This window comes from Bidens hawaiensis, unplaced genomic scaffold (assembly GCF_021521415.1).
Source record: "Bidens hawaiensis isolate Kalapana, Puna unplaced genomic scaffold, B.hawaiensis_p1.1 tig00011793_1, whole genome shotgun sequence".
Classification (NCBI taxonomy): domain Eukaryota; kingdom Viridiplantae; phylum Streptophyta; class Magnoliopsida; order Asterales; family Asteraceae; genus Bidens; species Bidens hawaiensis.
The window spans coordinates 487,791-513,811 of record NW_027491937.1 but is presented as its reverse complement, the minus strand read 5'-3'; the positions used below and the strand labels follow the sequence as shown (position 1 = coordinate 513,811).

At 40.5% G+C, this 26,021-nt stretch overlaps 1 protein-coding gene, 2 long non-coding RNA genes and 2 pseudogenes across 4 annotated transcripts; 2 read left to right on the top strand and 3 right to left on the bottom strand.

Moving 5' to 3' along the window:
* Positions 1-308: 308 nt before the first annotated feature.
* On the bottom strand, positions 309-3,031 carry LOC143539051 (uncharacterized). The gene is made up of 2 exons (XR_013136365.1): positions 2,703-3,031; positions 309-689 (listed from the first exon to the last, which is right to left on the bottom strand). It is a non-coding gene; the product is annotated as an uncharacterized LOC143539051 (long non-coding RNA).
* A 14,376-nt stretch (positions 3,032-17,407) lies between these two features.
* On the top strand, positions 17,408-19,348 carry LOC143539050 (tubby-like F-box protein 3). 2 transcript variants are annotated; one of them, XM_077032470.1, is made up of 6 exons: positions 17,408-17,700; positions 18,086-18,173; positions 18,263-18,392; positions 18,478-18,657; positions 18,768-19,231; positions 19,332-19,348. In XM_077032470.1, the coding sequence occupies exons 1-5, from the start codon at positions 17,431-17,433 to the stop codon at positions 19,222-19,224; spliced, it is 1,125 nt and encodes a 374-aa protein (XP_076888585.1). In that variant the 5' UTR covers positions 17,408-17,430; the 3' UTR covers positions 19,225-19,231; positions 19,332-19,348. The 2 variants fall into 2 exon arrangements, with proteins under 2 accessions (XP_076888585.1, XP_076888584.1); XM_077032469.1 differs by having other exon boundaries at positions 18,762-19,231.
* Positions 19,349-19,913: 565 nt separating this feature from the next.
* LOC143539049 (glutaredoxin-C11 pseudogene) lies at positions 19,914-21,231 on the bottom strand (annotated as a pseudogene).
* Positions 21,232-22,253: 1,022 nt separating this feature from the next.
* On the top strand, positions 22,254-22,544 carry LOC143539087 (monothiol glutaredoxin-S1 pseudogene; annotated as a pseudogene).
* A 441-nt stretch (positions 22,545-22,985) lies between these two features.
* Positions 22,986-24,370, bottom strand: LOC143539048 (uncharacterized). The gene is made up of 2 exons (XR_013136364.1): positions 24,214-24,370; positions 22,986-23,365 (listed from the first exon to the last, which is right to left on the bottom strand). It is a non-coding gene; the product is annotated as an uncharacterized LOC143539048 (long non-coding RNA).
* Between the last annotated feature and the right edge of the window lie 1,651 nt (positions 24,371-26,021).

Below are 26,021 nucleotides of genomic sequence, written 5' to 3'. Positions count from 1 at the left end.
GGGTTTTGATTCATCATTGAAGACTTCCACTAAAATTTAACATTTTTTTTATTCTTTCCTTTTTAGTCTAAACACGTATATCGCTAATGACATAATTTACGCGTTTACTCAGCTCTCTAATTTCAGTATTTAGACTGCCCCTTTTGTAATTTTGAAAATCTGGCAATACATGTCAAACCAGAAACTCTAGAAAGGGACCCTCCTATAATGCTTTAATTATTCAGTTGATCAATCAATAATTCTTTTTGAGAATATTCTGTCTATTTTCGTGCTTCTGCTATGCGACAATTCTACAATTCAGGTAATCAGGTTGCAAATTTGCAGTGAACTTAATAAATTAAAAAATACAATCAAGTTACAAATATTACTAGGCTGATGTGATCAAATTTCAGACAAATTAAGTCAAACCTGGTAATAAAGCTAAGCATTTACTCAAGCAGTATCCGCTGAAGTATGAGGTTTATAGCTGCATTTGCTGCTGAGAATGCTCCATGAAAGCTTTCTTTATAGGATATGGTTTCCAGATCCATCGCCATCCTTAGCAATATATCACCTAAGTCGGTTTGGTTCTCCAATAAAGAATTGTAATATGATCGTGCTGCAACATTACTAATGTCAACGTTAGTTGGCTCTGGAATATATTCATCATCCAACCACTTGTGCAGAGTTGCTCTTAACCATTCTGATTCCTGCACTATGCTAGAAAAGTGTGAGCATGCAGTTGCTAATAAACGAATGCACACGTGTTGACTATAAATATTAAATAGAGATCACTAGTCAAAGGATGGCTGTCTGATTCTAACGTTTACAAGAGATGTTCACATGAAATTGTTTTCTATAATTAAGTATTACCATTTACCAGGATTACCATGTAATGCATTTATTTCAAGTTAAATGTTCTCATGGAAGATTCACATACACTTAAAGATAAAAAATGATTCACCAGACGGTATTTGTTTTCATAAATGACCAAACTACTACTAATAAGCAATTATAGAAATCGGTCAGTGATTCTAGTTACAAAGAAGATTAAGATCTGATTATTTACAGCTTTGCCCTTGTATTAAGGAAGCTGATATAGGGTAACATAAGAGACAAAGATATGAATTCACTTAAAAAATTATTGGATCTTTTCATTTATATCCGCTCACAGCTTGAGTTTTCAACATGAGTCTGTTCCTTACGGAGAAAAATTATATCAGAAATAGGATTTGCTTTGTTCGTTCTATGATATATGATATTTCAGCTACTACTTAAAGTTAGGAATATGCTAGTTGCAAAAGTATGAACAAGCTGTGAATTCACTTGCTCAGATGGAGAAAAAGCATTGTAATGGCAGAATCTATGTTAGAGGCAACATTGCAATATGATTCTGATTTCTGGCCAAGTTGAAAAGCAACGCCAGGGCACATGCATTGTTCTATTTTTGGATTCCAAAATGATTGATTTTCATGTCATCCCCAATGCTATCTTATAATAGGTATTTTTTTAATGAATTAATTGTTAATGGATCAAATGGGTTGAAAGTCTATTGCATAAAACTTCATAAATCATTCTATTCTGTCAAAAAAAAAAGATTATAACTAAAATAATACATTGTGTTTAGTCAAATTTGACATACTAGTTATTAAGATAAAAGAGTATTCAGGTCAAGTAACCTGACTGGATCTGTTTTGACCCATAAAAGAATTTGCATGTTTAATCTAAACCTGTTTTGACCACTGGCAGACCCAAGTTTAGTGGACGGGGTCGGCCACTCGGGCGTCTGCTGTGAAAAAAAAAATATTACTACATATGCGTTAAAATCCCGACCAGCCCCATGAAATGTTGACACCAACCCCCATTAAAAAAAATATTAGGCCCGCCATTGTACCCAACCCGCCTAGTCGCCTACCCACGCATTTTGCCATCTCACAGTCAAATCTCCCCCATTAGTTGGCTGGCTCTAGACAAAATTCACCACCCAACCACTTGTTTACAGTTTCTCTTAAGTTAGGTCTGTTCAAAAAGCTAGCAGCTCAGCTCATAGCTCGCTCGAATAAAGCTAGCTAAAACAAAAATTGATTTCAAATGACCTGAGCCGAACTGGCTCATTTTTGTAACCGAGCCAAGCTCGGGTCAGCTTGGCTCGTTTAACTTTGAGCTTGATCTCGAGCTGAGCTGAGCTGCCTCATTTAATCTCGAGCTCAAACTAACGCTGGGTCGACTAGTCTACATCCAGTCTAAACCACTCTAATTCCTGCCTTATGCTTGGAAAAGTTTGGGCCTTATTTCTGGTAATAAATTCACAACACCACCAAATAAACCGGCTAAGTGAATGATCAAATGACTTCTACATCTACCTTACTTGCGTTGTAACACGCAAATCAATATAATTGCCCAATTTTCATTTTCCTATTCACTTAAGCATTAAATTAAACTTTATATAACAAATAGGCATATGTTATTGGCGGATTCGACTTAAAATCACTAAATAATAAACTCAAACAAGCATGCACCGCACCTAATGACACGTCCGATGAATATTATCATTCACATTGGTCAACAATTTAATCCAATCACACTAAAATATCCAACTGGTATTACTTATCAGCGGATTCGACTTAAAATCAATAAACGGAAACCTAAGCAGTCAATGCATAATCATATAATAACAAATTAAATCAATTAAAATAAAATGCTGGATAATATCAAATAAAAACCTCCAAAGCTTTGGAAGAAGTCAACCAGGCTTTCGGAATCCTAATTTCCTCAACCGAACCTTCCGGTTCGTCCTCTTGCGTTTGCGAAACCGAACAACGCGTTTGCACAGAGACAAAACGACGATTGCTCAGCTTCGAAACGACACGGACATTACGAGCATTGGCACCACCAATTGCCAATGCTCGGCTTTGAATCTCCGAGTGACGAAGTGAAGTGTTACTTGAATTGATTACAGTTTGGAACGTCAACGATAGAGATTCCAACAGAATTAGAAAATTAGGGCTCGTAATTAATAATTTAGAAGATGAGTGATGGCGGCAAGTGTACGGGTTTTATTGGTGAGGTAGTGAGGTTAATGGTGACATGATGAAACAGCTTTTATTATCGGTGGATATTATTATTATTTGGATAAGGCTTTTATTATGTGAAGGTATTGGACAAGTTTGATACTTGGTCTTTGTTATGAGAACTAATTAAGTCCTTGTACTTAATACTTGTGCTTGATTGCCTCTATGGTTCTGGTTTAGACTTTAGAGTATCTTATTTTTATAGTTATTTTTGGTTACTCGGTACAAGCATAATGAATCACTACTTTTTGTTGTTTAATAGACAAGAAAAGACGAATTTGTGAAATACAAGTGACAAAAAATATTGTTGCCTCAAAATAAAGAAAACTTACAAAAAAGGGGTAAAGATGATGGTGGTGTTCGTATGTTAAATATGATAACTTAATTTGTTAACATCTCTTTCGCAACCTCACAACGATGAAATTCCCAATTTCAGCAAATTACTTGCCAAAGCTTAGTATTCCTCCTCAACAAATGCTTAACTTGGTCGGCAATGAGGTTAATAGTTTAGGTCGACAAATGTAAAGGCGGTTAGGGCTATGCATTTTGGTGTGGTGGAAGGTGATGATGAAGAAGAAGACAAATATGTGTGATTGTAGGGCCCTCATGTTTAAATATATTTTTATTTTAATTTATTTCATATTTTAAATCAGTTAAACACTTACCTTTATGTCCTCACATGTTTCACACATGCCAATAGTCAATCAAGTTTTTTTTTGTCGTTAATGTAGTGTAAAGAACTAAAATCGAGACAAAAACCCAAATAAATATAGAAAACGAAATTCACTTTTGTACAAAACACAGTCCATAATTTAATAATTTAGGATATTCAACAAAAAAAAATATAATTTAATCGAAAAAACCAATATACTTTTTTATCTTTCAAGAAAAAACCTCTTTTACCATAATTTTGTATATCAACTTCACTAAACATGTGAAAAGAAAAAGAGAGTATCCTCATCATTTTATTATATTAAAGAAGTAAAGGCCAAAAATGTAGAATGCATGTAGTTATTTATTTAGAAATAAAAAAACAAATAAAAACAATACACGTACTATATACGTACAAATCCAACTCTATCTATCATGTTCCTCCTGAGTAAAGTGAAAACTAAACTAAAAAGTAACTGCTGCTTTTAATATTATTAATATTAAAAATACCATGAAAAACCTTAAACCTGCTGCTGATCCCATCTGTCACTAACTCTCATATCCATTTCATCTTCTCCATAACAACCTCAATGATCTTGATAATATTAATAATAATGCATCAGCATACCCATTAATAATTGAAGTTGCAGATTGTAGAAACGTGAAATGAATCTGACCTGACCCATGACGATGTTTCCACGGACTTCGAGATGAACGAACCACGACTTGCTTGCTTCTGCTCCGACCGCTGCTGTGATCTGCTGTGACTTTTGGGGGCGTGGAGGTGACCGCTAAGAAATCCAGAGGATCTCTTGTTCACAGACACAAAAATATGGTGGTGGCTCTTATTGAGCTATTTTCCAACCCTTGATAAGGAGGTGGAGACCTCCTTGTATAGGGAGCCTCATGGCCACCATCATGGTACCCTAATGGGCCTAGCCCAGTTAGGGTTACCTCCACAAAACCCCCTCAGCCCAAAAACAAATGTATTAGCCCATATAAATAAATAAGCCCAAAACACAATAAATTAGGGTTCTTAGTACAATACCCCGACAAGCCCCCCAAGTCCAGTGTTGCTCCTAGGCGTGCAAGCGTTTAGGTGGAGCACTGGACTTTATAAAGTGTGTTAGATCGTGAGGCGGTTTCTTCCCTTTTCTTCGGCCTTGTCTTTGAGTTTTGGGAGGTTTTCTCCATGATGATGACATGTTGTGATCCTTATGATGATGATGGTGCACTAGTATGAATAAGATATAGCACGCATCATAATAATAGTGGCGCGGGGCCTGATAATAAAGCTTGCGCGCGAGGCGACTTATGAGCTATAATAACAAAAGCCTGCGCGCGAAGCGACTTACGAGCTGAGAATAATAAAAGCCTGCGCGCGAGGCGACTTACGAGCTGAGAGTAATAAAGCTGGCGCGTGCGGCGACTTACGAGCTAAGAATAATAAAGCTGGCACGTGAAGCGACTTACGAGCTAAGAATAATAAAGCTTGGCGCGCGTGGCGACTTACGAGCTGTAAAATAATAAAGCTGGCGCGTGAGGCGACTGACGAGCTTGTAGAATAATGAGAGCCTGCGCGCATGGCGACTTACGAGCTGTAATAATAAAGAAGCTGGCGCGCGAGGCGACTTACGAGCTTGTAGAATAATGAAGCTGGCGCGCAAGGCGACTTACGAGCTGTAAAATAATAAAGCTGGCGCGTGAGGCGACTTACGAGCTAGGAATAATAAAGCTTGGCGCGCGCGGCGACTTACGAGCTGTAAAATAATAAAGCTGGCGCGTGAGGCGACTTACGGGCTAAGAATAATAAAGCTGGCGCGTGAGGCGACTTACGGGCTAAGAATAATAAAGCTGGCGCGTGAGGCGACTTACGGGCTAAGAATAATAAAGCTGGCGCGTGAGGCGACTTACGAGCTAAGAATAATAAAGCTTGGCGCGCGCGGCGACTTACGAGCTAAGAATAATAAAACTTGGCGCGCGTGGCGACTTACGAGCTGTAAAATAATAAAGCTGGCGCGTGAGGCGACTTACGAGCTAAGAATAATAAAGCTGGCGTGTGAGGCGACTAACGAGCTAAGAATAATAAAGCTGGCGCGCGTGGCGACTTACGAGCTGTAAAATAATAAAGCTGGCGCGTGAGGCGACTTACGAGCTTGTAGAATAATGAGAGCCTGCGCGCATGGCGACTTACGAGCTTTAATATGATGATAATGACCGGCCGACAAGGGCCTCTTCTGCGCAGGATGACTATCCCGGCTTGTCTTCAAAATAATAATGGAGGCACAAACGGCCAGATAATAATAATGATGTCATAGGTGCTTGCGCGACTCGTGGCCGAACCTTTTAGTATGGCGCGTAGCCATATGGGTTTATGAGTATTCCACCCTTGGCGCGAGGCCTGTGGGTTTATGAGTATTCCACCCTTGGCGCGAGGCCTGTGGGTCTGAGTATTCCAAACTTTTAAGTTTGAGCTAAGGCTCATATTTTTGGGCTAAGGCCCTGACGTTTTAGAGTTAAGACTCGTCAACGCGTTTGAGCTTGAAGCTCGCGCATGTATGTTTTACTTCGTTTTATTTTTAGTTTGATGTCAATATAATGTTGTCATATTGCTCAAATTAATAAAAGGATGTGCGAAACATGTATGCAAAAACATGTATGCGGTGGCGCGAATGCAAACCGCTGTGGCGAAGAGTGATCGCCGGGAGCGCGCATGCGGAATCCGAAGTTGATCCGCGGTAGCGCGCATGATCTAGAGATTTTGAATGCGTGAGCATCTATGATGTGTGAGCATGCGTGATGCGTGAGCATGCTTGATGTTTGAGCATGCTTGATGCTTGAGCATCGATGCGTGAGGATGCTTGATGCTTGAGCATGCTTGATGCGTGAGCATCGATGCGTGAGCATGCAAATGTTTGAGCATGCTTGATGCTTGAGCATGCTTGAGCATGTGCTATGCGCCATGAGCATAGGTTTTGGCTGTCTTCATGACATCTTGATTTTAAGCCTCGGTCTGTATCCTGTGGGTTGACCTTTCGCGCGCTCGGTGCCTGCGCGCATGTTTGAGCATGCTTGATGCTTGAGCATGCTTGAGCATGTGCTATGCGCCATGAGCATAGGTTTTGGCTGTCTTCATGACATCTTGATTTTAAGCCTCGGTCTGTATCCTGTGGGTTGACCTTTCGCGCGCTCGGTGCCTGCGCGCATGTTTGAGCATGCTTGATGTTTGAGCATCGATGCGAGAGCATGCTTGATGCTTGAGCATCGATGCGTGAGCACACTTGATGTTTGAGCATGCTTGATGCTTGAGCATGCTTGAGAATGTGCTATGCGCCATGAGCATGCTTGATGCGTGAGCATCGATGCGTGAGCATGCAAATGTTTGAGCATGCTTGATGCTTGAGCATGCTTGAGCATGTGCTATGCGCCATGAGCATGCTTGATGTTTGAGCATCGATGCGAGAGCATGCTTGATGCTTGAGCATCGATGCGTGAGCATGCAAATGTTTGAGCATGCTCGATGCTTGAGCATGCTTGATGTAGCATCTGCCCCGATCCGACCCGACCCAGGTACCCGTTTCTCTGACCCGATCTCTTTCTTTTATGATTTAATATTTATACTTATATTTTACTTTTAATAATAATATATATTTTCCTTCCCGCCTCTTTCTCTCTCTTTCTTTCCGCCGTCCCGTCCCTCTCCTTCTCTCTTTCCGCCTTCTTTTCCCTCTTGTCGCCGTCCCGCCCTTACGCCTTGTTTCCCTCTTTTTCTTCTAACTCTTTGCTTGTCCTTTGTTCCTTCCCGCCTAAGGTTGTCTGCGCAGCTCCACGCGCCAGACCCCTTACAAGGAATCCTGCGTGAAGACCACCTGTTACAGCGATACGCGAGACGAACTCTTCTCGCAGCGCGCTAAGAATTATAATTCTTCTCGCAGCGCGCGAAGAACGGTAGTTCTTCCCGCGACGCGCTAAGGATTTGTAGTTCTTCTCGCAGCGCGCTAAGAATCGTAGTTCATCCCTCGACGCGCGAAGAATTATAGTTCTTCCCGCGGCGCGCTAGGAATTGTAGTTCCTCCCGCGGCGCGCTAGGAATTGTGATTCTTCCCGCGGCGCGCTAAGAAATGTGATTCTTCCCGCGGCGCGCCTTAGCCTTCTCGCGCTAAACCCTTGAGTTTTCTTCTGTTTAATCTAGCCGTTTGCTTTTGTGTTGTCTTATCTTTTGTGCTGTTGACCTAATCTGCTTCATGTCTGAAAAGTTACTTTCGGCGCAGCATGCGCACCAACCCCATTGGTTGGCAGAAAAAGTGACTGACATTATCTTTTGAGATCTGCTTTTGCCATGCTTGACCAGTACCTTTATCTGACCTGCCCATGCCTTTTTACTGTTCCCTGTCAGCTTTTTCTCTTTTTCCCTGCTGCCATATCTTTTGATATCTTTTGCTTTTGGAATCTTTTACTTTTTGAGATCTTTTCCCCTTTTTCTAGGGATTGTGTTCCCTAGGGTTTCTCTATAAATAATAGTATTATTTTTCCTAACACTACACACACAAAACACTTAATCTCTCCTGTTCTCCTTGCTCTCTCTGCCGCCTCCCTCTCTGCCTCCGTCTTCCTCCCTGTTCTGTCCTGCTCTTCCGGTAATATATATATATTATATATAATAATTTACTTATGCTAACTTATAATCAAGACTTAAAACAGATCGTTAAAACAATAATCTTTAATTATAGGTTAACTTGTGCTTGTTTAAAGTTGGTTCTTGCTTTATCTTACACCGCATCGTTTATCAAGTGAGTAATCTCGTACCTAATCCCTTTTTGCTTTTAATGTTTTGGGATGTTCATGTGTTCATACAAACTTAGAGTCTTAAACTTGTTTATGAGCTTTAGTCGCGCAGTATCCCATGTGTTGAGGACGTTTACTTGGCTGTTTATTTGTATGTGTGTATCATTAACCGCTTTGTTCGGCCTATTCCGCAGTTTTCATGGATCCATTAGATGAACACGGGAGACCTATCGTTTACGGTTTTCTTTGTTTACACTTGCACAGATGTTTTCTCGTTTTTGTGCTCAATTGGGAGCACGGATTGAACTATGAACTATGAGCTATGATCTATCTAGGCTTGATCACAATCTGATTGCACCCTTGTTAAACACCAGACATACACGTGTTGCGCGCAGATTTATTGTTACCTATGTATTGTATTAAACTTGATTTCTCACCAACACGCAAGTGTTTGACGTTTATTTTAACACATGTTCAGGTTTGCAGTAGCTGTTTTGGAGCTTGTGGACACATAGGAAGTTTTCTTTATTTTGGACCTAGATTAAAATGTATCAAGACAAGATTTTGCTGTTCGAATATTATGATTTATAATATATTGATTTATGATGATTTATGTTATCTTGTGTTTACTCTGCGCGTGCGCGAATGAATGTATTTATTAAATATTGACACCCAATAGTGTCACGAGTAATGAAACAATATGTGGCGCCCCGATGTATAATCCGCCTTTGGTCGGGGTGTTACAGATTGGTATCAGAGCCAGGTTGGCTTTAGGATAGGTGGTTAGACGTAACGGCCTAGAATACCTAAGAGTCCCTTCTCGCGCATGAGAGAAATCTCATGTTTGCGCGCTTATTGTTAATTACTCGTTGTTTATAAATATGCTCGCGCTTGCGCAGTATATGACTTTATGTTTTATTCCGCGATATTTCGATTTTTATTGATTTTACTTACATATTCGTTTGTGGGATTTGAAAATCCGAAAAGTCATGGTGATACATGAATATTTGATTTTCAATTTCCATTTACGATTATGTTCTGAGGTTGGAGACTTGAAAAGTCATGGTGATACATGAATTGTCAACCTCCAATACTCATTTTCTTGTATGTTTTATATTGAAGATTGAAAAGTCATGGTGATACATGAATCGTCAATCTCCAATACTCGTTTGCTCGTATATTTTAAATTGGGAATTCGGAAAGTCATGGTGATACATGAATTGTCGATTTCTGATTCGAATTTGTTACCTTTATTAAGTCTGCATTTAGGGTCATTTATTTTACTTTAACTTTTGACAATAACTGACTCCGTGAAACCAAGCTTTTCGAGGTTATACTTTGCGCTAAAACCAAGATATTAACTAAAATTAAAATTTTTATAGAATGCCTCCGCTATCTCGCCGTCATCTGAGGAAAGAAGCCTCGCGCAGACGCTCGCAGCAACGTTCCCAGGAAATGGCCGCCGCAATAGCCCAAGCTTTGAGCCAAAACAATACCAACACCTCTGGTTACAACATTAAATCCTTTAACGCGGGTAACCCTCCAAAGTTCACAGGTCTTGAAGGAGCCACCGTGATGCTCCAGTGGCTTGAGAAAATAGAAAACACTTTCCTCCATACCCAATGCCCCTCAGACAGACGAACCCTGTATGCTTCCAGTGTCCTGGAATCTAGAGCGCTTACATGGTGGAATGGAGTAGCTCATGCGCGTGGCGCAGAAGCTGCTTCCAGCATGCTTTGGGAGGAATTTAAGGAAATTCTGACGCGAGAATTCTGCCCTCCCAACGAAGTTAAGCGCTTGGAGGAAGAATTCTGGAACTTGAAGCAATACAGCGGTGAAGCGCGCGAGAACGCGACGCGCTTCCATGAACTAAGCCTGCTTGTCCCTCACCTTGTTACCCCTTCCCGCCGAGCCATAGAGAAATTCCTTGGGGGTCTCCCCATGGAAATTCAAGATTCTGTATGGGCCAGAAACCCAGTAACCCTCTCTGACGCCATCGAGTTGGCCGCTGTGCTCAGCGACAACCATGTCAGAGCAGGAACCCTGTTCCTGCGGGGAACAGAAAAGACCAAACTCACCAAGACTGCCCCTGAACCAACAGAAACCAAACCAGAACCCTCAAACCGTAACAACCTCAAGCGCAGGCGCAAGGCCTATGCGCTTACCAACCCGCCCATAGTCCAGCAACCCATCTACCAACCTCCAGTTTATGCGCCTAACCCACTGTCAGCCGACCCAACACCTCCTATAGTCCACAACTATGCCTTAACCAATCCAGCACTCCCTGCCCTGCCACCTAAGAAACCTTATACATGAAATCAACCCTTTTGCCCAACCTGTAGACTTCACCACCCAACCCAAACCCCGTGTCGTCAATGTAACCGATGTGGCCGCGTTGGTCACTCTGCTGAGTTCTGTAGAATCCTTCCCGCCAATCCAATTGCGCCAACACCACCAGTCTACCCGCAGAACCCACAACCAACCTACCAAAATCCACGACCCAGGTCGTGCTATAACTGCGGTGATCCCAGTCATTTCCGGAACGCGTGCCCAAGGCTACAAGTTCAGATTACACAAGCAAATCCGGTGAACCAGATTTCGAACCAAGTGACACGCGGACGAGCTTTTAACATAACCGCGCACCAAGCGCAAGCGAATAATGACGTAGTTAATGGTACATTTTTGCTTAACGGATTTTATGCTTCTGTACTTTTTGATACTGGCGCCGATCGAAGTTTTATTTCTCGCGCGTTTGAGCAGAAGCTTGCGCGACCGCGCAATGATTTAAAAGAAAATTTTTCAGTTGAATTGGCTAATGGCGAAACTGTTTTAATTAACTCAGTGATTAAAGATTGCACGCTTAACCTTAACGAAAACGATTTTCTGATCGACCTCATCCCCATGCCTCTTGGAAGCTTTGATGTTATTATTGGTATGGACTGGCTTACGCATAATCGCGCCGAAGTTATTTGCGCCAAGAAGATGATTCGCATACCTCGAGAAAATGGTGATCTTCATATCTACGGCGAAAAACCCTCCCGCGGTCTTAAACTTATGTCCTGCGCCGAAGCCCAAAGACTCATGAGGAAAAGGTGTATTGCATTTCTAGCCCATGTGGTTAAACCTGCTGAAGAGAAGAAGCTTCGCGATATCCCTGTTGTGCGTGATTTTCCTGAAGTTTTTCCTGATGATCTTCCTGGTATCCCTCCCGCTCGTGAAGTCGAGTTCCGTATTGATCTTGTCCCTGGTGCTTCCCCCGTAGCTAAATCTCCTTACCGTCTTGCGCCCGCTGAGATGCAAGAATTGGCAAGCCAACTTCAAGAGTTGACTGCTAAAGGATTCATTCGCCCTAGCTCTTCGCCCTGGGGTGCTCCGGTGTTGTTCGTTAAAAAGAAAGATGGATCGTTCCGCATGTGTATTGATTACCGCGAGTTGAACAAACTCACCATTAAAAACCGGTATCCTTTACCGCGTATTGACGACCTCTTTGATCAACTCCAAGGTGCCTCTTGTTTCTCCAAGATTGATCTCCGCTCTGGCTATCACCAGTTGCGCATCCGCGATGAAGATGTTCCGAAGACTGCTTTTCGAACTCGTTATGGCCATTTTGAATTCTTGGTCATGTCCTTCGGTCTAACCAACGCACCCGCCGTTTTCATGGATCTAATGAATCGGGTGTGTAGGCCCTTCCTGGATAAATTCGTGATCGTGTTTATCGATGATGTTCTGGTGTATTCTAAGACCAAGGCCGAGCATGAGCAACATCTCCGATTGGTGTTGCAAAAGCTTAGAGCCGAGCAGCTCTTTGCCAAGCTTTCCAAGTGTGAATTCTGGTCTGATGAAGTACAGTTTCTTGGTCATGTTGTGAACAAGATGGGTATTCATGTCGACCCATCCAAAATTGAAGCAATCAAGAACTGGATTACGCCATCTACTCCTACCGAGATCCGTTCCTTTCTGGGCTTAGCTGGTTATTACCGGCGCTTCATTTCGAACTTCTCGAAAATCGCTTTGCCTTTAACAGCTCTAACGCACAAAGGTAAACCGTATATTTGGGGCTCGAAGCAAGAAGAAGCCTTTCTAACGCTCAAGCGTTTGTTGTGTGAAGCTCCTGTCCTTGCGTTACCTGAGGGTAATGAAGATTTTGTCGTGTACTGCGATGCCTCCAACCAAGGTCTCGGTTGTGTTCTTATGCAACGAGGCAAGGTTATCGCTTACGCATCAAGGCAACTTAAGGTTCATGAAAAGAATTATACAACTCACGACCTCGAACTAGGCGCAGTTGTATTTGCCTTGAAGATCTGGAGACACTACCTTTATGGTACTAAGTGCATCCTCTACACTGACCATAAAAGCCTTCAGCATATCTTTGATCAAAAGGAACTCAACATGAGGCAACGCCGATGGAACGAACTCATCAGCGATTACGATTGTGAGATCCGGTATCATCCTGGTAAGGCTAATGTGGTAGCCGATGCGCTCAGCCGAAAACCCTGCCAACTTAACTGTATCTTGCCGCGCACCCAGCTTCACTTCGCGCCGATTCAAAGCAACCTTGAATCGCGTATTCGTGACGCGCAGCGCGCATCCATCAGTAATGGTAACCTTCGCGCCGAGTTAGCGTGTGGCGCGGAAGCGCATTTTGTGCCCAATCTGAGTGGAATTCTCTGTTATCTTAATCGCATCTGGATTCCCTTTGATGAGAATCTTCGCGCTGATATCCTGAGTGAAGCGCACAAATCTCGATATTCTATTCATCCCGGCGCTGATAAGATGTACAAGGATTTGCGCATAACTTATTGGTGGCCCGGTATGAAGAAGGATATTGCTGTGTTCGTAGCTAGATGCCTGACTTGTTCTAAGGTAAAAGCTGAACACCAACGCCCATCTGGTTTGCTCGAACAACCAGAAATTCCTACGTGGAAATGGGAATGTGTAGCGATGGACTTTATTACCAAGTTACCTTTGACAGCAAGCAAACATGATAGCATTTGGGTAATAGTGGATCGTTTGACTAAGTCTGCTCACTTTCTGCCCATTCGTGAAAACTACCGTGTTGAGCAACTCGCGCAGCTTTATGTCAAGGAAATTGTCTGCCGCCATGGTACTCCTTTGAGCATCATATCCGATCGCGATGGCCGTTTTATATCTCGCTTTTGGAAATCTCTCCAATCTGCGCTAGGAACTCGCTTGGACATGAGTACGGCATATCATCCTCAGACTGACGGTCAGTCTGAGCGAACTATTCAAACTCTTGAGGATATGCTCCGATCTTGTGTTCTTGATTTTGGAGGTAATTGGGATTCGCACCTGCCTTTGATCGAGTTCTCTTATAATAACAGCTATCATTCCAGTATCGGTATGGCCCCATTTGAAGCACTTTACGGTCGTAAATGCCGCTCCCCGATTTGTTGGAGCGAAGTGGGTGAAGCTCAAATCACAGGACCCGAACTTGTTCAAGAGACAACCGATAAAATCACCAAGATCCGTGATCATCTGCTGACTGCCAGAAGCCGACAGAAGAGTTACGCAGATCGTAGGCGGAAGCCTCTCGAATTTCAAGTTGGTGATCTTGTTCTCCTCAAAGTGTCGCCCTGGAAGGGTGTTGTCCGCTTTGGGAAGAAAGGTAAGCTTGCTCCTCGTTATGTTGGTCCATTCAAGATTCTCGCGCGTGTGGGAAAAGTTGCCTACAGACTTGACCTGCCGCCCGCGCTCAGTAATGTGCATCCAACGTTCCATGTATCCAATCTCAAGAAGTGTTTAGCTGACGAGAACCTTCACATTCCACTTGATGAAGTTCAAGTTGATGAATCTATGCATTTCGTTGAGAAGCCTGTTGAGATTATGGATCGCGAGGTTAAGCAAACCAAGCGCAGTCGCATCCCTATCGTGAAAGTTCGCTGGGAGTCCAAGCGCGGAGCCGAGTTTACATGGGAAAGGGAAGATCAAATGAAGATCAAGTACCCACACCTGTTCTCTGCGCAACCTACTTCGAGATAAATTTCGGGACGAAATTTCTTAAAGTAGGGGAGACTGTAGCATCTGCCCCGATCCGACCCGACCCAGGTACCCGTTTCTCTGACCCGATCTCTTTCTTTTATGATTTAATATTTATACTTATATTTTACTTTTAATAATAATATATATTTTCCTTCCCGCCTCTTTCTCTCTCTTTCTTTCCGCCGTCCCGTCCCTCTCCTTCTCTCTTTCCGCCTTCTTTTCCCTCTTGTCGCCGTCCCGCCCTTACGCCTTGTTTCCCTCTTTTTCTTCTAACTCTTTGCTTGTCCTTTGTTCCTTCCCGCCTAAGGTTGTCTGCGCAGCTCCACGCGCCAGACCCCTTACAAGGAATCCTGCGTGAAGACCACCTATTACAGCGATACGCGAGACGAACTCTTCTCGCAGCGCGCTAAGAATTATAATTCTTCTCGCAGCGCGCGAAGAACGGTAGTTCTTCCCGCGACGCGCTAAGGATTTGTAGTTCTTCTCGCAGCGCGCTAAGAATCGTAGTTCATCCCTCGACGCGCGAAGAATTATAGTTCTTCCCGCGGCGCGCTAGGAATTGTAGTTCCTCCCGCGGCGCGCTAGGAATTGTGATTCTTCCCGCGGCGCGCTAAGAAATGTGATTCTTCCCGCGGCGCGCCTTAGCCTTCTCGCGCTAAACCCTTGAGTTTTCTTCTGTTTAATCTAGCCGTTTGCTTTTGTGTTGTCTTATCTTTTGTGCTGTTGACCTAATCTGCTTCATGTCTGAAAAGTTACTTTCGGCGCAGCATGCGCACCAACCCCATTGGTTGGCAGAAAAAGTGACTGACATTATCTTTTGAGATCTGCTTTTGCCATGCTTGACCAGTACCTTTATCTGACCTGCCCATGCCTTTTTACTGTTCCCTGTCAGCTTTTTCTCTTTTTCCCTGCTGCCATATCTTTTGATATCTTTTGCTTTTGGAATCTTTTACTTTTTGAGATCTTTTCCCCTTTTTCTAGGGATTGTGTTCCCTAGGGTTTCTCTATAAATAATAGTATTATTTTTCCTAACACTACACACACAAAACACTTAATCTCTCCTGTTCTCCTTGCTCTCTCTGCCGCCTCCCTCTCTGCCTCCGTCTTCCTCCCTGTTCTGTCCTGCTCTTCCGGTAATATATATATATTATATATAATAATTTACTTATGCTAACTTATAATCAAGACTTAAAACAGATCGTTAAAACAATAATCTTTAATTATAGGTTAACTTGTGCTTGTTTAAAGTTGGTTCTTGCTTTATCTTACACCGCATCGTTTATCAAGTGAGTAATCTCGTACCTAATCCCTTTTTGCTTTTAATGTTTTGGGATGTTCATGTGTTCATACAAACTTAGAGTCTTAAACTTGTTTATGAGCTTTAGTCGCGCAGTATCCCATGTGTTGAGGACGTTTACTTGGCTGTTTATTTGTATGTGTGTATCATTAACCGCTTTGTTCGGCCTATTCCGCAGTTTTCATGGATCCATTAGATGAACACGGGAGACCTATCGTTTACGGTTTTCTTTGTTTACACTTGCACAGATGTTTTCTCGTTTTTGTGCTCAATTGGGAGCACGGATTGAACTATGAACTATGAGCTATGATCTATCTAGGCTTGATCACAATCTGATTGCACCCTTGTTAAACACCAGACATACACGTGTTGCGCGCAGATTTATTGTTACCTATGTATTGTATTAAACTTGATTTCTCACCAACACGCAAGTGTTTGACGTTTATTTTAACACATGTTCAGGTTTGCAGTAGCTGTTTTGGAGCTTGTGGACACATAGGAAGTTTTCTTTATTTTGGACCTAGATTAAAATGTATCAAGACAAGTTTTTGCTGTTCGAATATTATGATTTATAATATATTGATTTATGATGATTTATGTTATCTTGTGTTTACTCTGCGCGTGCGCGAATGAATGTATTTATTAAATATTGACACCCAATAGTGTCACGAGTAATGAAACAATATGTGGCGCCCCGATGTATAATCCGCCTTTGGTCGGGGTGTTACACTTGATGCGTGAGCATCGATGCGTGAGCGAACCCAGATCTGATTCAGCACAGATATGAGGGTTTTCCCCAAAATATCTGGTATTTCTTCCTGTGTATTTCCAGATCATTGTTCAGATCCGATAGTATTTCTTCCTGTGTATTTCTTCCAACAGATCTGATAGTATTTCCAGATCTGGAAATATTTTTTAGATCTACGGAAGAACATATCTGAGAGAAGAAATCGTAAATCTGAGATATCGATGAACAGATCTGGAATATTGATGAACAGATCTAGGATATTGATGAACAGATCTGGAATATTGATGAACAGATCTGGAATATTGATCCGTATATCTGAGATCTTGATGAACAGATCTGTAGATCTTGATGAACAGATCCGTAGATCTGATGAACAGATCCGTAGATCTGAGATGCTGATGGACAGATCGGAGGGCCGAAACGAGAAGCGAAGTGTGGTTCCTTGCCGTCCCACGGATGGCGCCAAATGTAGAAACGTAAAATGAATCTGACCTGACCCATGACGATGTTTCCACGGACTTCGAGATGAACGAACCACGACTTGCTTGCTTCTGCTCCGACCGCTGCTGTGATCTGCTGTGACTTTTGGGGGTGTGGAGGTGACCGCTAAGAAATCCAGAGGATCTCTTGTTCACAGACACAAAAATATGGTGGTGGCTCTTATTGAGCTATTTTCCAACCCTTGATAAGGAGGTGGAGACCTCCTTATATAGGGAGCCTCATGGCCACCATCATGGTACCCTAATGGGCCTAGCCCAGTTAGGGTTACCTCCACAAAACCCCCTCAGCCCAAAAACAAATGTATTAGCCCATATAATAAAATAAGCCCAAAACACAATAAATTAGGGTTCTTAGTACCATACCCCGACACAGATGTCAGTTAATTAAAATTTAAAAGTATGATTGATGAAATGAAGGTTGAAATTGGGATCACAGGGTTTGGATCAAAGTTGGATGATGATTTGAAGTCAGACTGTTGGGCGAATATGCCGCCGGAGTTGTTAACGGATATATTAATGCGGATCGAGGCTTCCGAATCCGACTGGCCGGATCGAAAGAGTGTGGTGTGTTGTGCTGCTGTTTGTAGGAGTTGGAGGAAGAATATGAAGGAGATTGTGAAATGTCCGGAAGTTTCGGGCTGTCTCACCTTCCCGAGCTCGTTAAAACAGGTTTTGATCGGTTTTCGGTTATTGCTTATTGTTATGTATGCTATATGTTAGGTAGAAGTTCATATGATCTTGTGTGTTGTTTGTAAACATTATTATGTTAGAGATAAGTTTTAAGATGTTACATTGAGAAATTCGGAATAAAAAGAGTACGCGAGATTAATCTAACTGTTTTGGTTGTGAAGTGAATCGATTTATCGATAATCGGCTTACTTGTTAGCTTGGGGTGTTTAATGGACTTACCACTTTTGACTTGACCATGAATTTGTTTAGTTGACAGTTTAGAAAGCAAATATCTGAATTTCCTCTTTATTGTTTCCCTTATTTTGGGCCGACGACAATGGATGTTAAACGGTCATTTATGGAATCAACTTGTTTATGTTTACAGCCTGGTTCGGTGGGATCTCTAACACAATGTTTTATAAAGAGGAATCGCAACACTCAAACGTATACCCTCTACCTCAATTTGACCGAAGGTAACAATTTGAAAACGATGATCGTCATCTTAGTGCCACTTTTGGTATTTATAATTGCTTTATGCAACAAATTTAAATCTTCTTTGCAGCTTCAAATGATGAAGGGAAATTTCTTTTTGCTGCAAAGAGGTTTCGGCGCACTACGTGCACAGATTATATCATTTCTCTAAATGCTGATGATATATCAAAAGGGAGCAGCGGTTATGTAGGAAAGTTGAGGTAAGTTAGCAACGTATAACTAAATGAACTGAATATATTTTAGCAATATTTTTTTATTGAAGAATCATATGTTTTGTTATGACAGATCGAATTTTCTCGGGACCAAGTTTAGAGTTTATGACGCACGGCCTACTAACGCTGCATTATTAGCAACAAAATGTCATTCCTCGAGGCTCGGGAGCATCAAACGTGTATCACCCAAAATCCCCGCCGGAAATTATCCAATTTCCAATATTTCATATGAAGTAAATAACCCGGGAACCAGGTATAATAACGGCCCGTGACACCTTCCAATCATCACACTTAGTTTCTTTTATTATTCAACTTTTATCGTCACTGACTGACTGACAAAAATCCACTTTTTCTAAGATACAGGGGCCCACGACAGATGCGATGTGTCATGAATGCAATCCCTGCGAATGCTATCGAGCCACGTGTGGGTCCCACACCAACCGATTTCCATGTGGATTCTTCTTCTTCTTCTTCTTCTTCTTCTTCTTCTCGCTCTCTTTCCGGATCAAAATCCGCACATGTGAGTGATGCACAACTGGGAGCACTAGTGTTGAAGAACAAGAATCCTCGGTGGCATCAACAGCTACAATGCTGGTGCCTTAACTTTAACGGGCGTGTGACTGTTGCTTCGGTGAAGAATTTTCAGCTCGTCGCTTGCTTAGAGGATGAAAACGGAAGTAAAGAACATGAAAAAATAGTTCTAGAGTTTGGAAAGATTGGAAAAGATGTATTCACCATGGATTATCAGTACCCGATATCAGCATTTGAAGCATTTGCTATCTGCCTTAGCAGTTTTGACACCAAGATTACTTGTGAATGACTTGCAGGTATGTTATTAGCGGTTTAATAATATAGCAACCACAAGCTTTTACCTTTTTACCCTTCGCTTGCTTTCTAAGACGGATGTCTGGTTAATCTGGTATGCAGGTCTTTTTGAACTGAAAATGGTTTACAGAAGAAGATTGTGTCATTGTGTGCACTCGGTTGCTGTCTAAAGCTGCAATCAAACAAAAAATACCAAAGAGTGGTTTGTGTTTTGTATTTTTACCTTTGTTTCCGAATGTTATTTTCTCTGTGAATATATCTGTGTTGATTCTCTGCATAGGATAATTTATGTTGAAATTAAATTCTATTTTCGGTGTTGTCTTCTTGCTTCTTATGATACAAAACGAACGCACAAACATACGATTAAAAACGCTCTTTGACAAGAAAATTTTAACATTATTCGCAATACTTAAACATTAAGTCAAAGTATCATACCCGAGGATCTAAATTTGAATTGACGAAATAATATTCAAATGAGAAAGTTAACAAATTTCACGACGCATTTTATAACTAAATAAGGAAAATGGAGTGAAAATATTTAAAATCAGAGAAAAAAGTGTCTGGTTTCGGTTCGTATCTTTCAGTACTATAACTTCAAACGCGTAGTTACTTTTCTTGCAGTAACATGTATAAAAGGAAATAATATTTTACATTAATGAATGACAATTTATACATGTAGATAGTTATTGTTGATGATGAAGTAAATGAAAATATTGGGAGTAAAAATATTATACAAGTTTTCTAAAATAAGAATTGTTTTTTTCTTATTATGCATCATGCACATGGGATGCTGATGCAGCTGTGAAGAGTTGGAATCATCCAACATTTAGCTTTGGGCTTACTATAGAATGGTATTAAATTCCTCAACCTACCATTCCATATTCTATCCTTCATTAATGTCAACCAAACATGCACTTACAAGCACCAAATTTGATTACAATGCACACCAAATATAAGCAACACACAAAACAGATTTATAACAAAAAGATGAGAGAAACTTGTGAAAAAGTTTGACTCGAGTACAACAAAGTCAACAAGGCCGACAAAAAGAGCAGCTCTTAAAGACCTTTTTTTTAATAGTAATCTACGACAACGTCAAACCTAGTAACCACACCATGACAAGTACTAGTGTACTAGAACCAGATAGCCTTTGCTTCAATCAGCTTCTGCTTTAGAGTCCCATCAACATGAAGAGAAATAACATCTTTAGCCGAACCAATATATTTCCCACCCACAAACACAGCTGGAAACGCGGGATTACAACCCAACCGACGTAGGGCCCACTCCATGTCTGCATCATGGTCAACCTCATGAATTGCAGGACTCGCACCAAGATCATAGAACAAAGCCTTGATGCTATGACACATGCAACATGTGCTTTTGGTGAAAATAACCGCCGCACTCTTGGATGCCAAAGCCTTCACCTTATCCATTATCTTTCTTGAATTAGTTAATTAAGTTTTTATGTATGAACACTTGTATGCTAACTTGGTGAACTTTGAAGTTATGGTTGGTCTTAAATAGGTGACACCGAAGAGAATATAATGCATGGGATATATTTAAAAGATAAGTTCCTTTCGGATATCTTTTAGTTGGATAAGAGTGGCTGTGATGGATGATTTGCTTGAACGCGATTATTTGTGCTAAAACAAGTTGACACGTATGCGATATCTTCATATTCATCAAGTAGGTGGAGAATATATGCTTCAGTTTTAGTGCAGAAAATAATGTTGTCAGTGGCAAAAATCGGAGCCGTACAAACTTTTAGTTTGCTGATGTGTAAACTAAACCCTTCTGCAAAAACTGTAGATATAACGGAAATCAGACACGGGTTCGTTGAAATTCTGAACTTGCAGGTGATGTTACGCCATCATGAAGAATCTGGAACCAACTCCTTTTGACTTTTGTTATGCTATAGATATCAACTAGAATCACAGTTCCAATTATTCATGTTTATTCCAAGTTCTAGATAAATTTTACAGGTGGGAGAATAAACGGGTCAGATGACGGGTCACGGGTCTAAAAAAATCTATATCAGTCATTTGACTAATCTAATGTAGGCAGGACAAAGCTATTATAATCTTTGTATTTAGTCATAATAATATCTTGGATGCTCCTAAAAAGATTAGTGACTATTATATAAAATAACCTAATATAGTAAATATGCTTCTAATCTTATCTGGATCGATAACCGCCCATTTGGTGCTTTAAACAGCAGGAATCATTCATATGTATATATAATGTAGCTATGATGCTGAAATGAGCATCTGGATATGACAAAATTCTACTTTTCTTTGTCAATGTATTACTTTGGCATTCTTAAACTAAAATGTTGGGAATCTTGATATGGGGAACAAAAGCCTACATGATCTCCACATCTTAAGATGCCGTAAAATTGAATCCGTCACTAGCCTAAATATTTACACATCATTATGTCAACAGATTGCAGCATGGGTATACATATATGCGCATATTTAAACTATGGTAGGGTTATGCTAAAAAGGAGAATTGGCCTAATAAGTGTAGGAAGCCACCAGAAGCAAGCAAATATGCGCTAACGCGCCATTTGAAAAAGAAAAATAAAAAGTGCGCTAACGCACTGTTGTAATATCATTTTTGCAAGTTTTTGGCAAGATCTCCTTTATAGCATAACCCTTTATTATCTCAAATAGGCGTGTGTGACGAGCATCATTGGCATATTAAAATAGGGGATTAGTTAGTGGCTAATAATATCTGAAAAGGCTTTAAAGGTTAAAGATGCTAAAATGATCATCCTATTCTATAATGTATGCTAATCCATATTCTTACTCTATAGTTATAACTTTTACTAAACACATGCACATATCCACAAAGCTAAGAATAATCTTTTAATTATCTTCTCATTATCTTCTCTATGCACATCTGCATCATTTCATTAAATTCAATTTAATTAACAGTCTTACAACAGACTATATATATAGTGTCCATTTAAGTCTCAAATTTCATATAACAAATAACCTCTTGTTACTGTGTTGTTCTTAGATAATGACGACAGTTACAAGGGCGGTTGCTGAAAAGAAAGTGGTGATATTTAGCAAAAGCACTTGTTGTATGTGTCACACCATTAAGGCTCTGATTTATAGATTTGGGGTAAACCCTACGGTTTATGAGCTAGATGAATATACTAACGGGCAACAACTGGAAAGAGAGCTGATTGCACTGGGATGTAAGCCGAGTGTACCGGTTGTGTTTATAGGTCAAGATCTGATAGGTGGAGCAAATGAGATCATGAGTCTCAATCTTAAAGGGAAATTAGCCAAGTTACTAACAGGGTAAATCTCATGCGGGTTTGAACTAAACTCTCAACATAATAAAATATAAGAGTAAGTAACAACGCCTAGTATTAAAGTCGGAAAACTGTTGGTGTTTCAATGGCATATACAGTTAATCCACTATCAAATTATATGTATCAGCTCTATGTTATATAACCGAAATAAAGAGCAGTTAGGTACTTCTACGTGTTGCATAAAAAGGGTTAATGTAAAGATATTCACCAGCAGATTATCATACCACCTTTGAGTGCCGTCCTCTAGCCTTTCCATTATTTCCCTTCATCCTCTGTTGTGATCCAAATCAATTCCTGCAGTCTTCCGATGAGTAAATTCAGATGCTTTTATATAAAATAACCTGGAAAAAGCGCTCGTAAATATTTTAGTAATCACAAGTATGTGTAGCTTATCATAGCGATAGTACATATAAATTGTTAAATAGATAATATCTAAAAAAGACGTGACGTTCGTCATGAAAATTATATAAAGTGAACAAAGTCATACACCAACAGATAACAGATCATTGCTAGCAAGATCAGCTATAGTCACAGTGAAGGACTGTGAGAGCTTACTATTGTACAAATATTATTCCTAAAAACAGAATGTTATAAAGAAAGTAGTAACAAATAATATGTGTTTTAACTAATATAATCTTTCAAGATGGGGCGATTTCGTTCTATAATTGCGTTCCTCTTCCAATTCTCCACCGCTCTCTTAACCGTAGCATTTGCTTTGTCAATCTCCTCAGCGGAAAATTTATGCTCCACAATTCCCAACGGTCCGGGTTGAAGTACTTTCACCACCGTCTCCATCTCCTGCTCAGCCTGCCTTTTAAACAAAATAAAGTTTAAAATTTTTAAAAATATATAAACTGCAGTTTCTCAACCATACTTTTAGCTAGGCATGTCACTACCCAACTCGATAAACTGTTAACCCAAACCCAAAAGTACACGTATCCATGGAACCCGTACCCAGACCGTTCAAATTCAGTCCAGTTACTTGTTTCTAGTCACTTGATACTCGTTTCAGGTTAACCTGAAAAACCAGTTGTGCGTTTTATACCCTAATAGTGCGAGTTCATCCATTTAGTATCCCATCTAAGGGTGCAAACAAGCCGAGCCGAGCCCAAGCTCGACTAGGCTCAACTAGGGCTCGTTTAACTTACACTGAGCTCGAGCTCGGCTTGTTTAACTTACACAGAGCTCGATCTCGGCTCGTTTCAAGCTTCATTTTCAAAGCTCGAACTCGGCTAGTTTACCATTTATCAATTATCAATTATCTATCAATTGTATAAAATAATATATGTTATTTAGTTATTTTTATTTACTTTTTCATACCATTATATATATATTAATTAATAATTATTAAACATATATTTTAAAAAATTATATTAATGACAGACTCGTTTAGACACGCGAGCCGGCTCGAGCTCGATAAGGGAAGCTCGATGAAGCTTTGCTCGATCGAGGTTTTTAACAAGCCGATCTCGAGTAGCTCGTGAGCAGGTCGGCTCGTTTGCACCCCTTAATTCCATCACAGATTCATTGGATTGGCATTTCAAGTTCTATGGCTATTATTCTACTTCTAAGTTCTAACTGCTTATTTATTCTACTGTTATCGATTTCAGGTATTATTTACGGGTTTATAATTTTAAAAATATACAACCCGAAGGATACCTGAATAATCTGGAGAAAGGGAGCGAGCTTCCAAGCCTTGATAAAGAGATTGGCGGCATCATCAAACAACTAACCCACCGCCTTCAAAAGTAGAACTAGAACCAACGAACAAATACACTGTGGGACTCGACAGCTCGACTGTTCTTGGTGGTAGGCTAAGCCCAAGCCCAAATACTTTTCTTTTCTAACAACGGTATGTTTACTTAGGTGGTGTTGTTTGTTTTTATAGAGGTAAATATCTGCGGCATAGGTTAAAGAAGAGGTGAACCAAACACTGTTTGTTTTTTAACGTCTATAGACTGTTGAAATAAACAGATGGTGGTGTATGAAATGTGATAGTGGGTCGTCGTGGTGGTGGACAGGGGTGGCTCGTGGGACAGCGAAAACAAGTTAGGGCTTTAGACCCACACTCGGTTAAGGCCTCCAGTTAAATAAAAAAAATATTATATATAGATATATTATGATGAGTATAGTAAACTCAAATTAATGTATTGGTGTGGTGGTAGGCTTGGTTGTTACTAAAGTATATGTTATGAGTTTAAAACTTGTAATAAACAATTTTTTTTTCTTAATAATTGTTATGAAAAGGCCCCAAAATCTTGTTTCGATTCAGGCCCCCACATTCGTTGAGCTGGCCATGGTGGTGGACGACGATACTGGTAGTGGACGGTGGACGGTGGTGGTGGGTTGTGGTGGTGGTGAACGGTGGTGGTAGATGGTGGAGTTTAATCTTGTGCAGACCTTAGAATCTAAGATCTTAAATGTGACGAGCAAAAGTCGACTGGATATAGGAATGTAGACACGTGATAGAAGACCATCGAGGATTAATGGGCTTCAATAGTGTGAAAAGTTGTAGGCTAGTTACAAATTATTAGACAAGTGGGTAATTAGAAAAGATGTGTGACATCTCACGTTCGTTCACGGTTCAGCTCATTCACATAAGCATTGAGCAAGCTCGGCATAATCAAGAAATTGCATGCACAATTGGTTAAATTGGATCTCCTATTAAAGTGAGCTTCTTTGTTTGGAGAGCTACCTTAAATAGGCTACCGACTAAAGAGGCGTTACAAATCGAAATATGAACATATCCTCGTCCACTTGTGTGTGTTGCGATTTGGCTTCAAGGTCGGTGTACCACATATTCTTTTCGCGACCTCTCTCGAGTTTGATTTTGGCCCAAATTATGCTTTTAGATAGATACTATGATGATCATATAAATATTTATAAATAATGTATATGACGGAAATGCTATGTATATGGCCAAATTATGTTTTTAGATAGATAGTGTGATTATCATACAATGATAACTTATAAATAAAGTATGAAGAATATGTTATGCATTGAAAGTGAGAAGATAATATTAAGTTTAATGAACGTTTTCTGTTTTTGTTAGGTTTGGTGAAACCGAAATTGGTAGCCGAAGCTCGATACTGAATTAATGGTGCCGGTTATATATAGTATTGTTGTCCTATACACGAGACACCCTTAATGCCCTAAAGTTATATACAATATTGGTGTCCTATACACCATTGTTGTCTTGTTGAAGATAATAATGTATGATTGGGGTTGTAAACAAACACGGCGTCCGAAGAATCATTCAATGGGAAGTTTGTTTATGTTCATCCGTTTAATAAACTAACCGAACATGAACCAAACATGTTCAGTTAGCTAAACAAACAAACACGAACAAAGGTTGTATTAGTTTAATAGTGTTCATGAACATTCGGTAATGTGTTCATTTACGCCCGTTTGTTTACGTCCATCCAGTTATCTGCGCCCGATTAGGTAAGATTGTATGCTATGGTCCA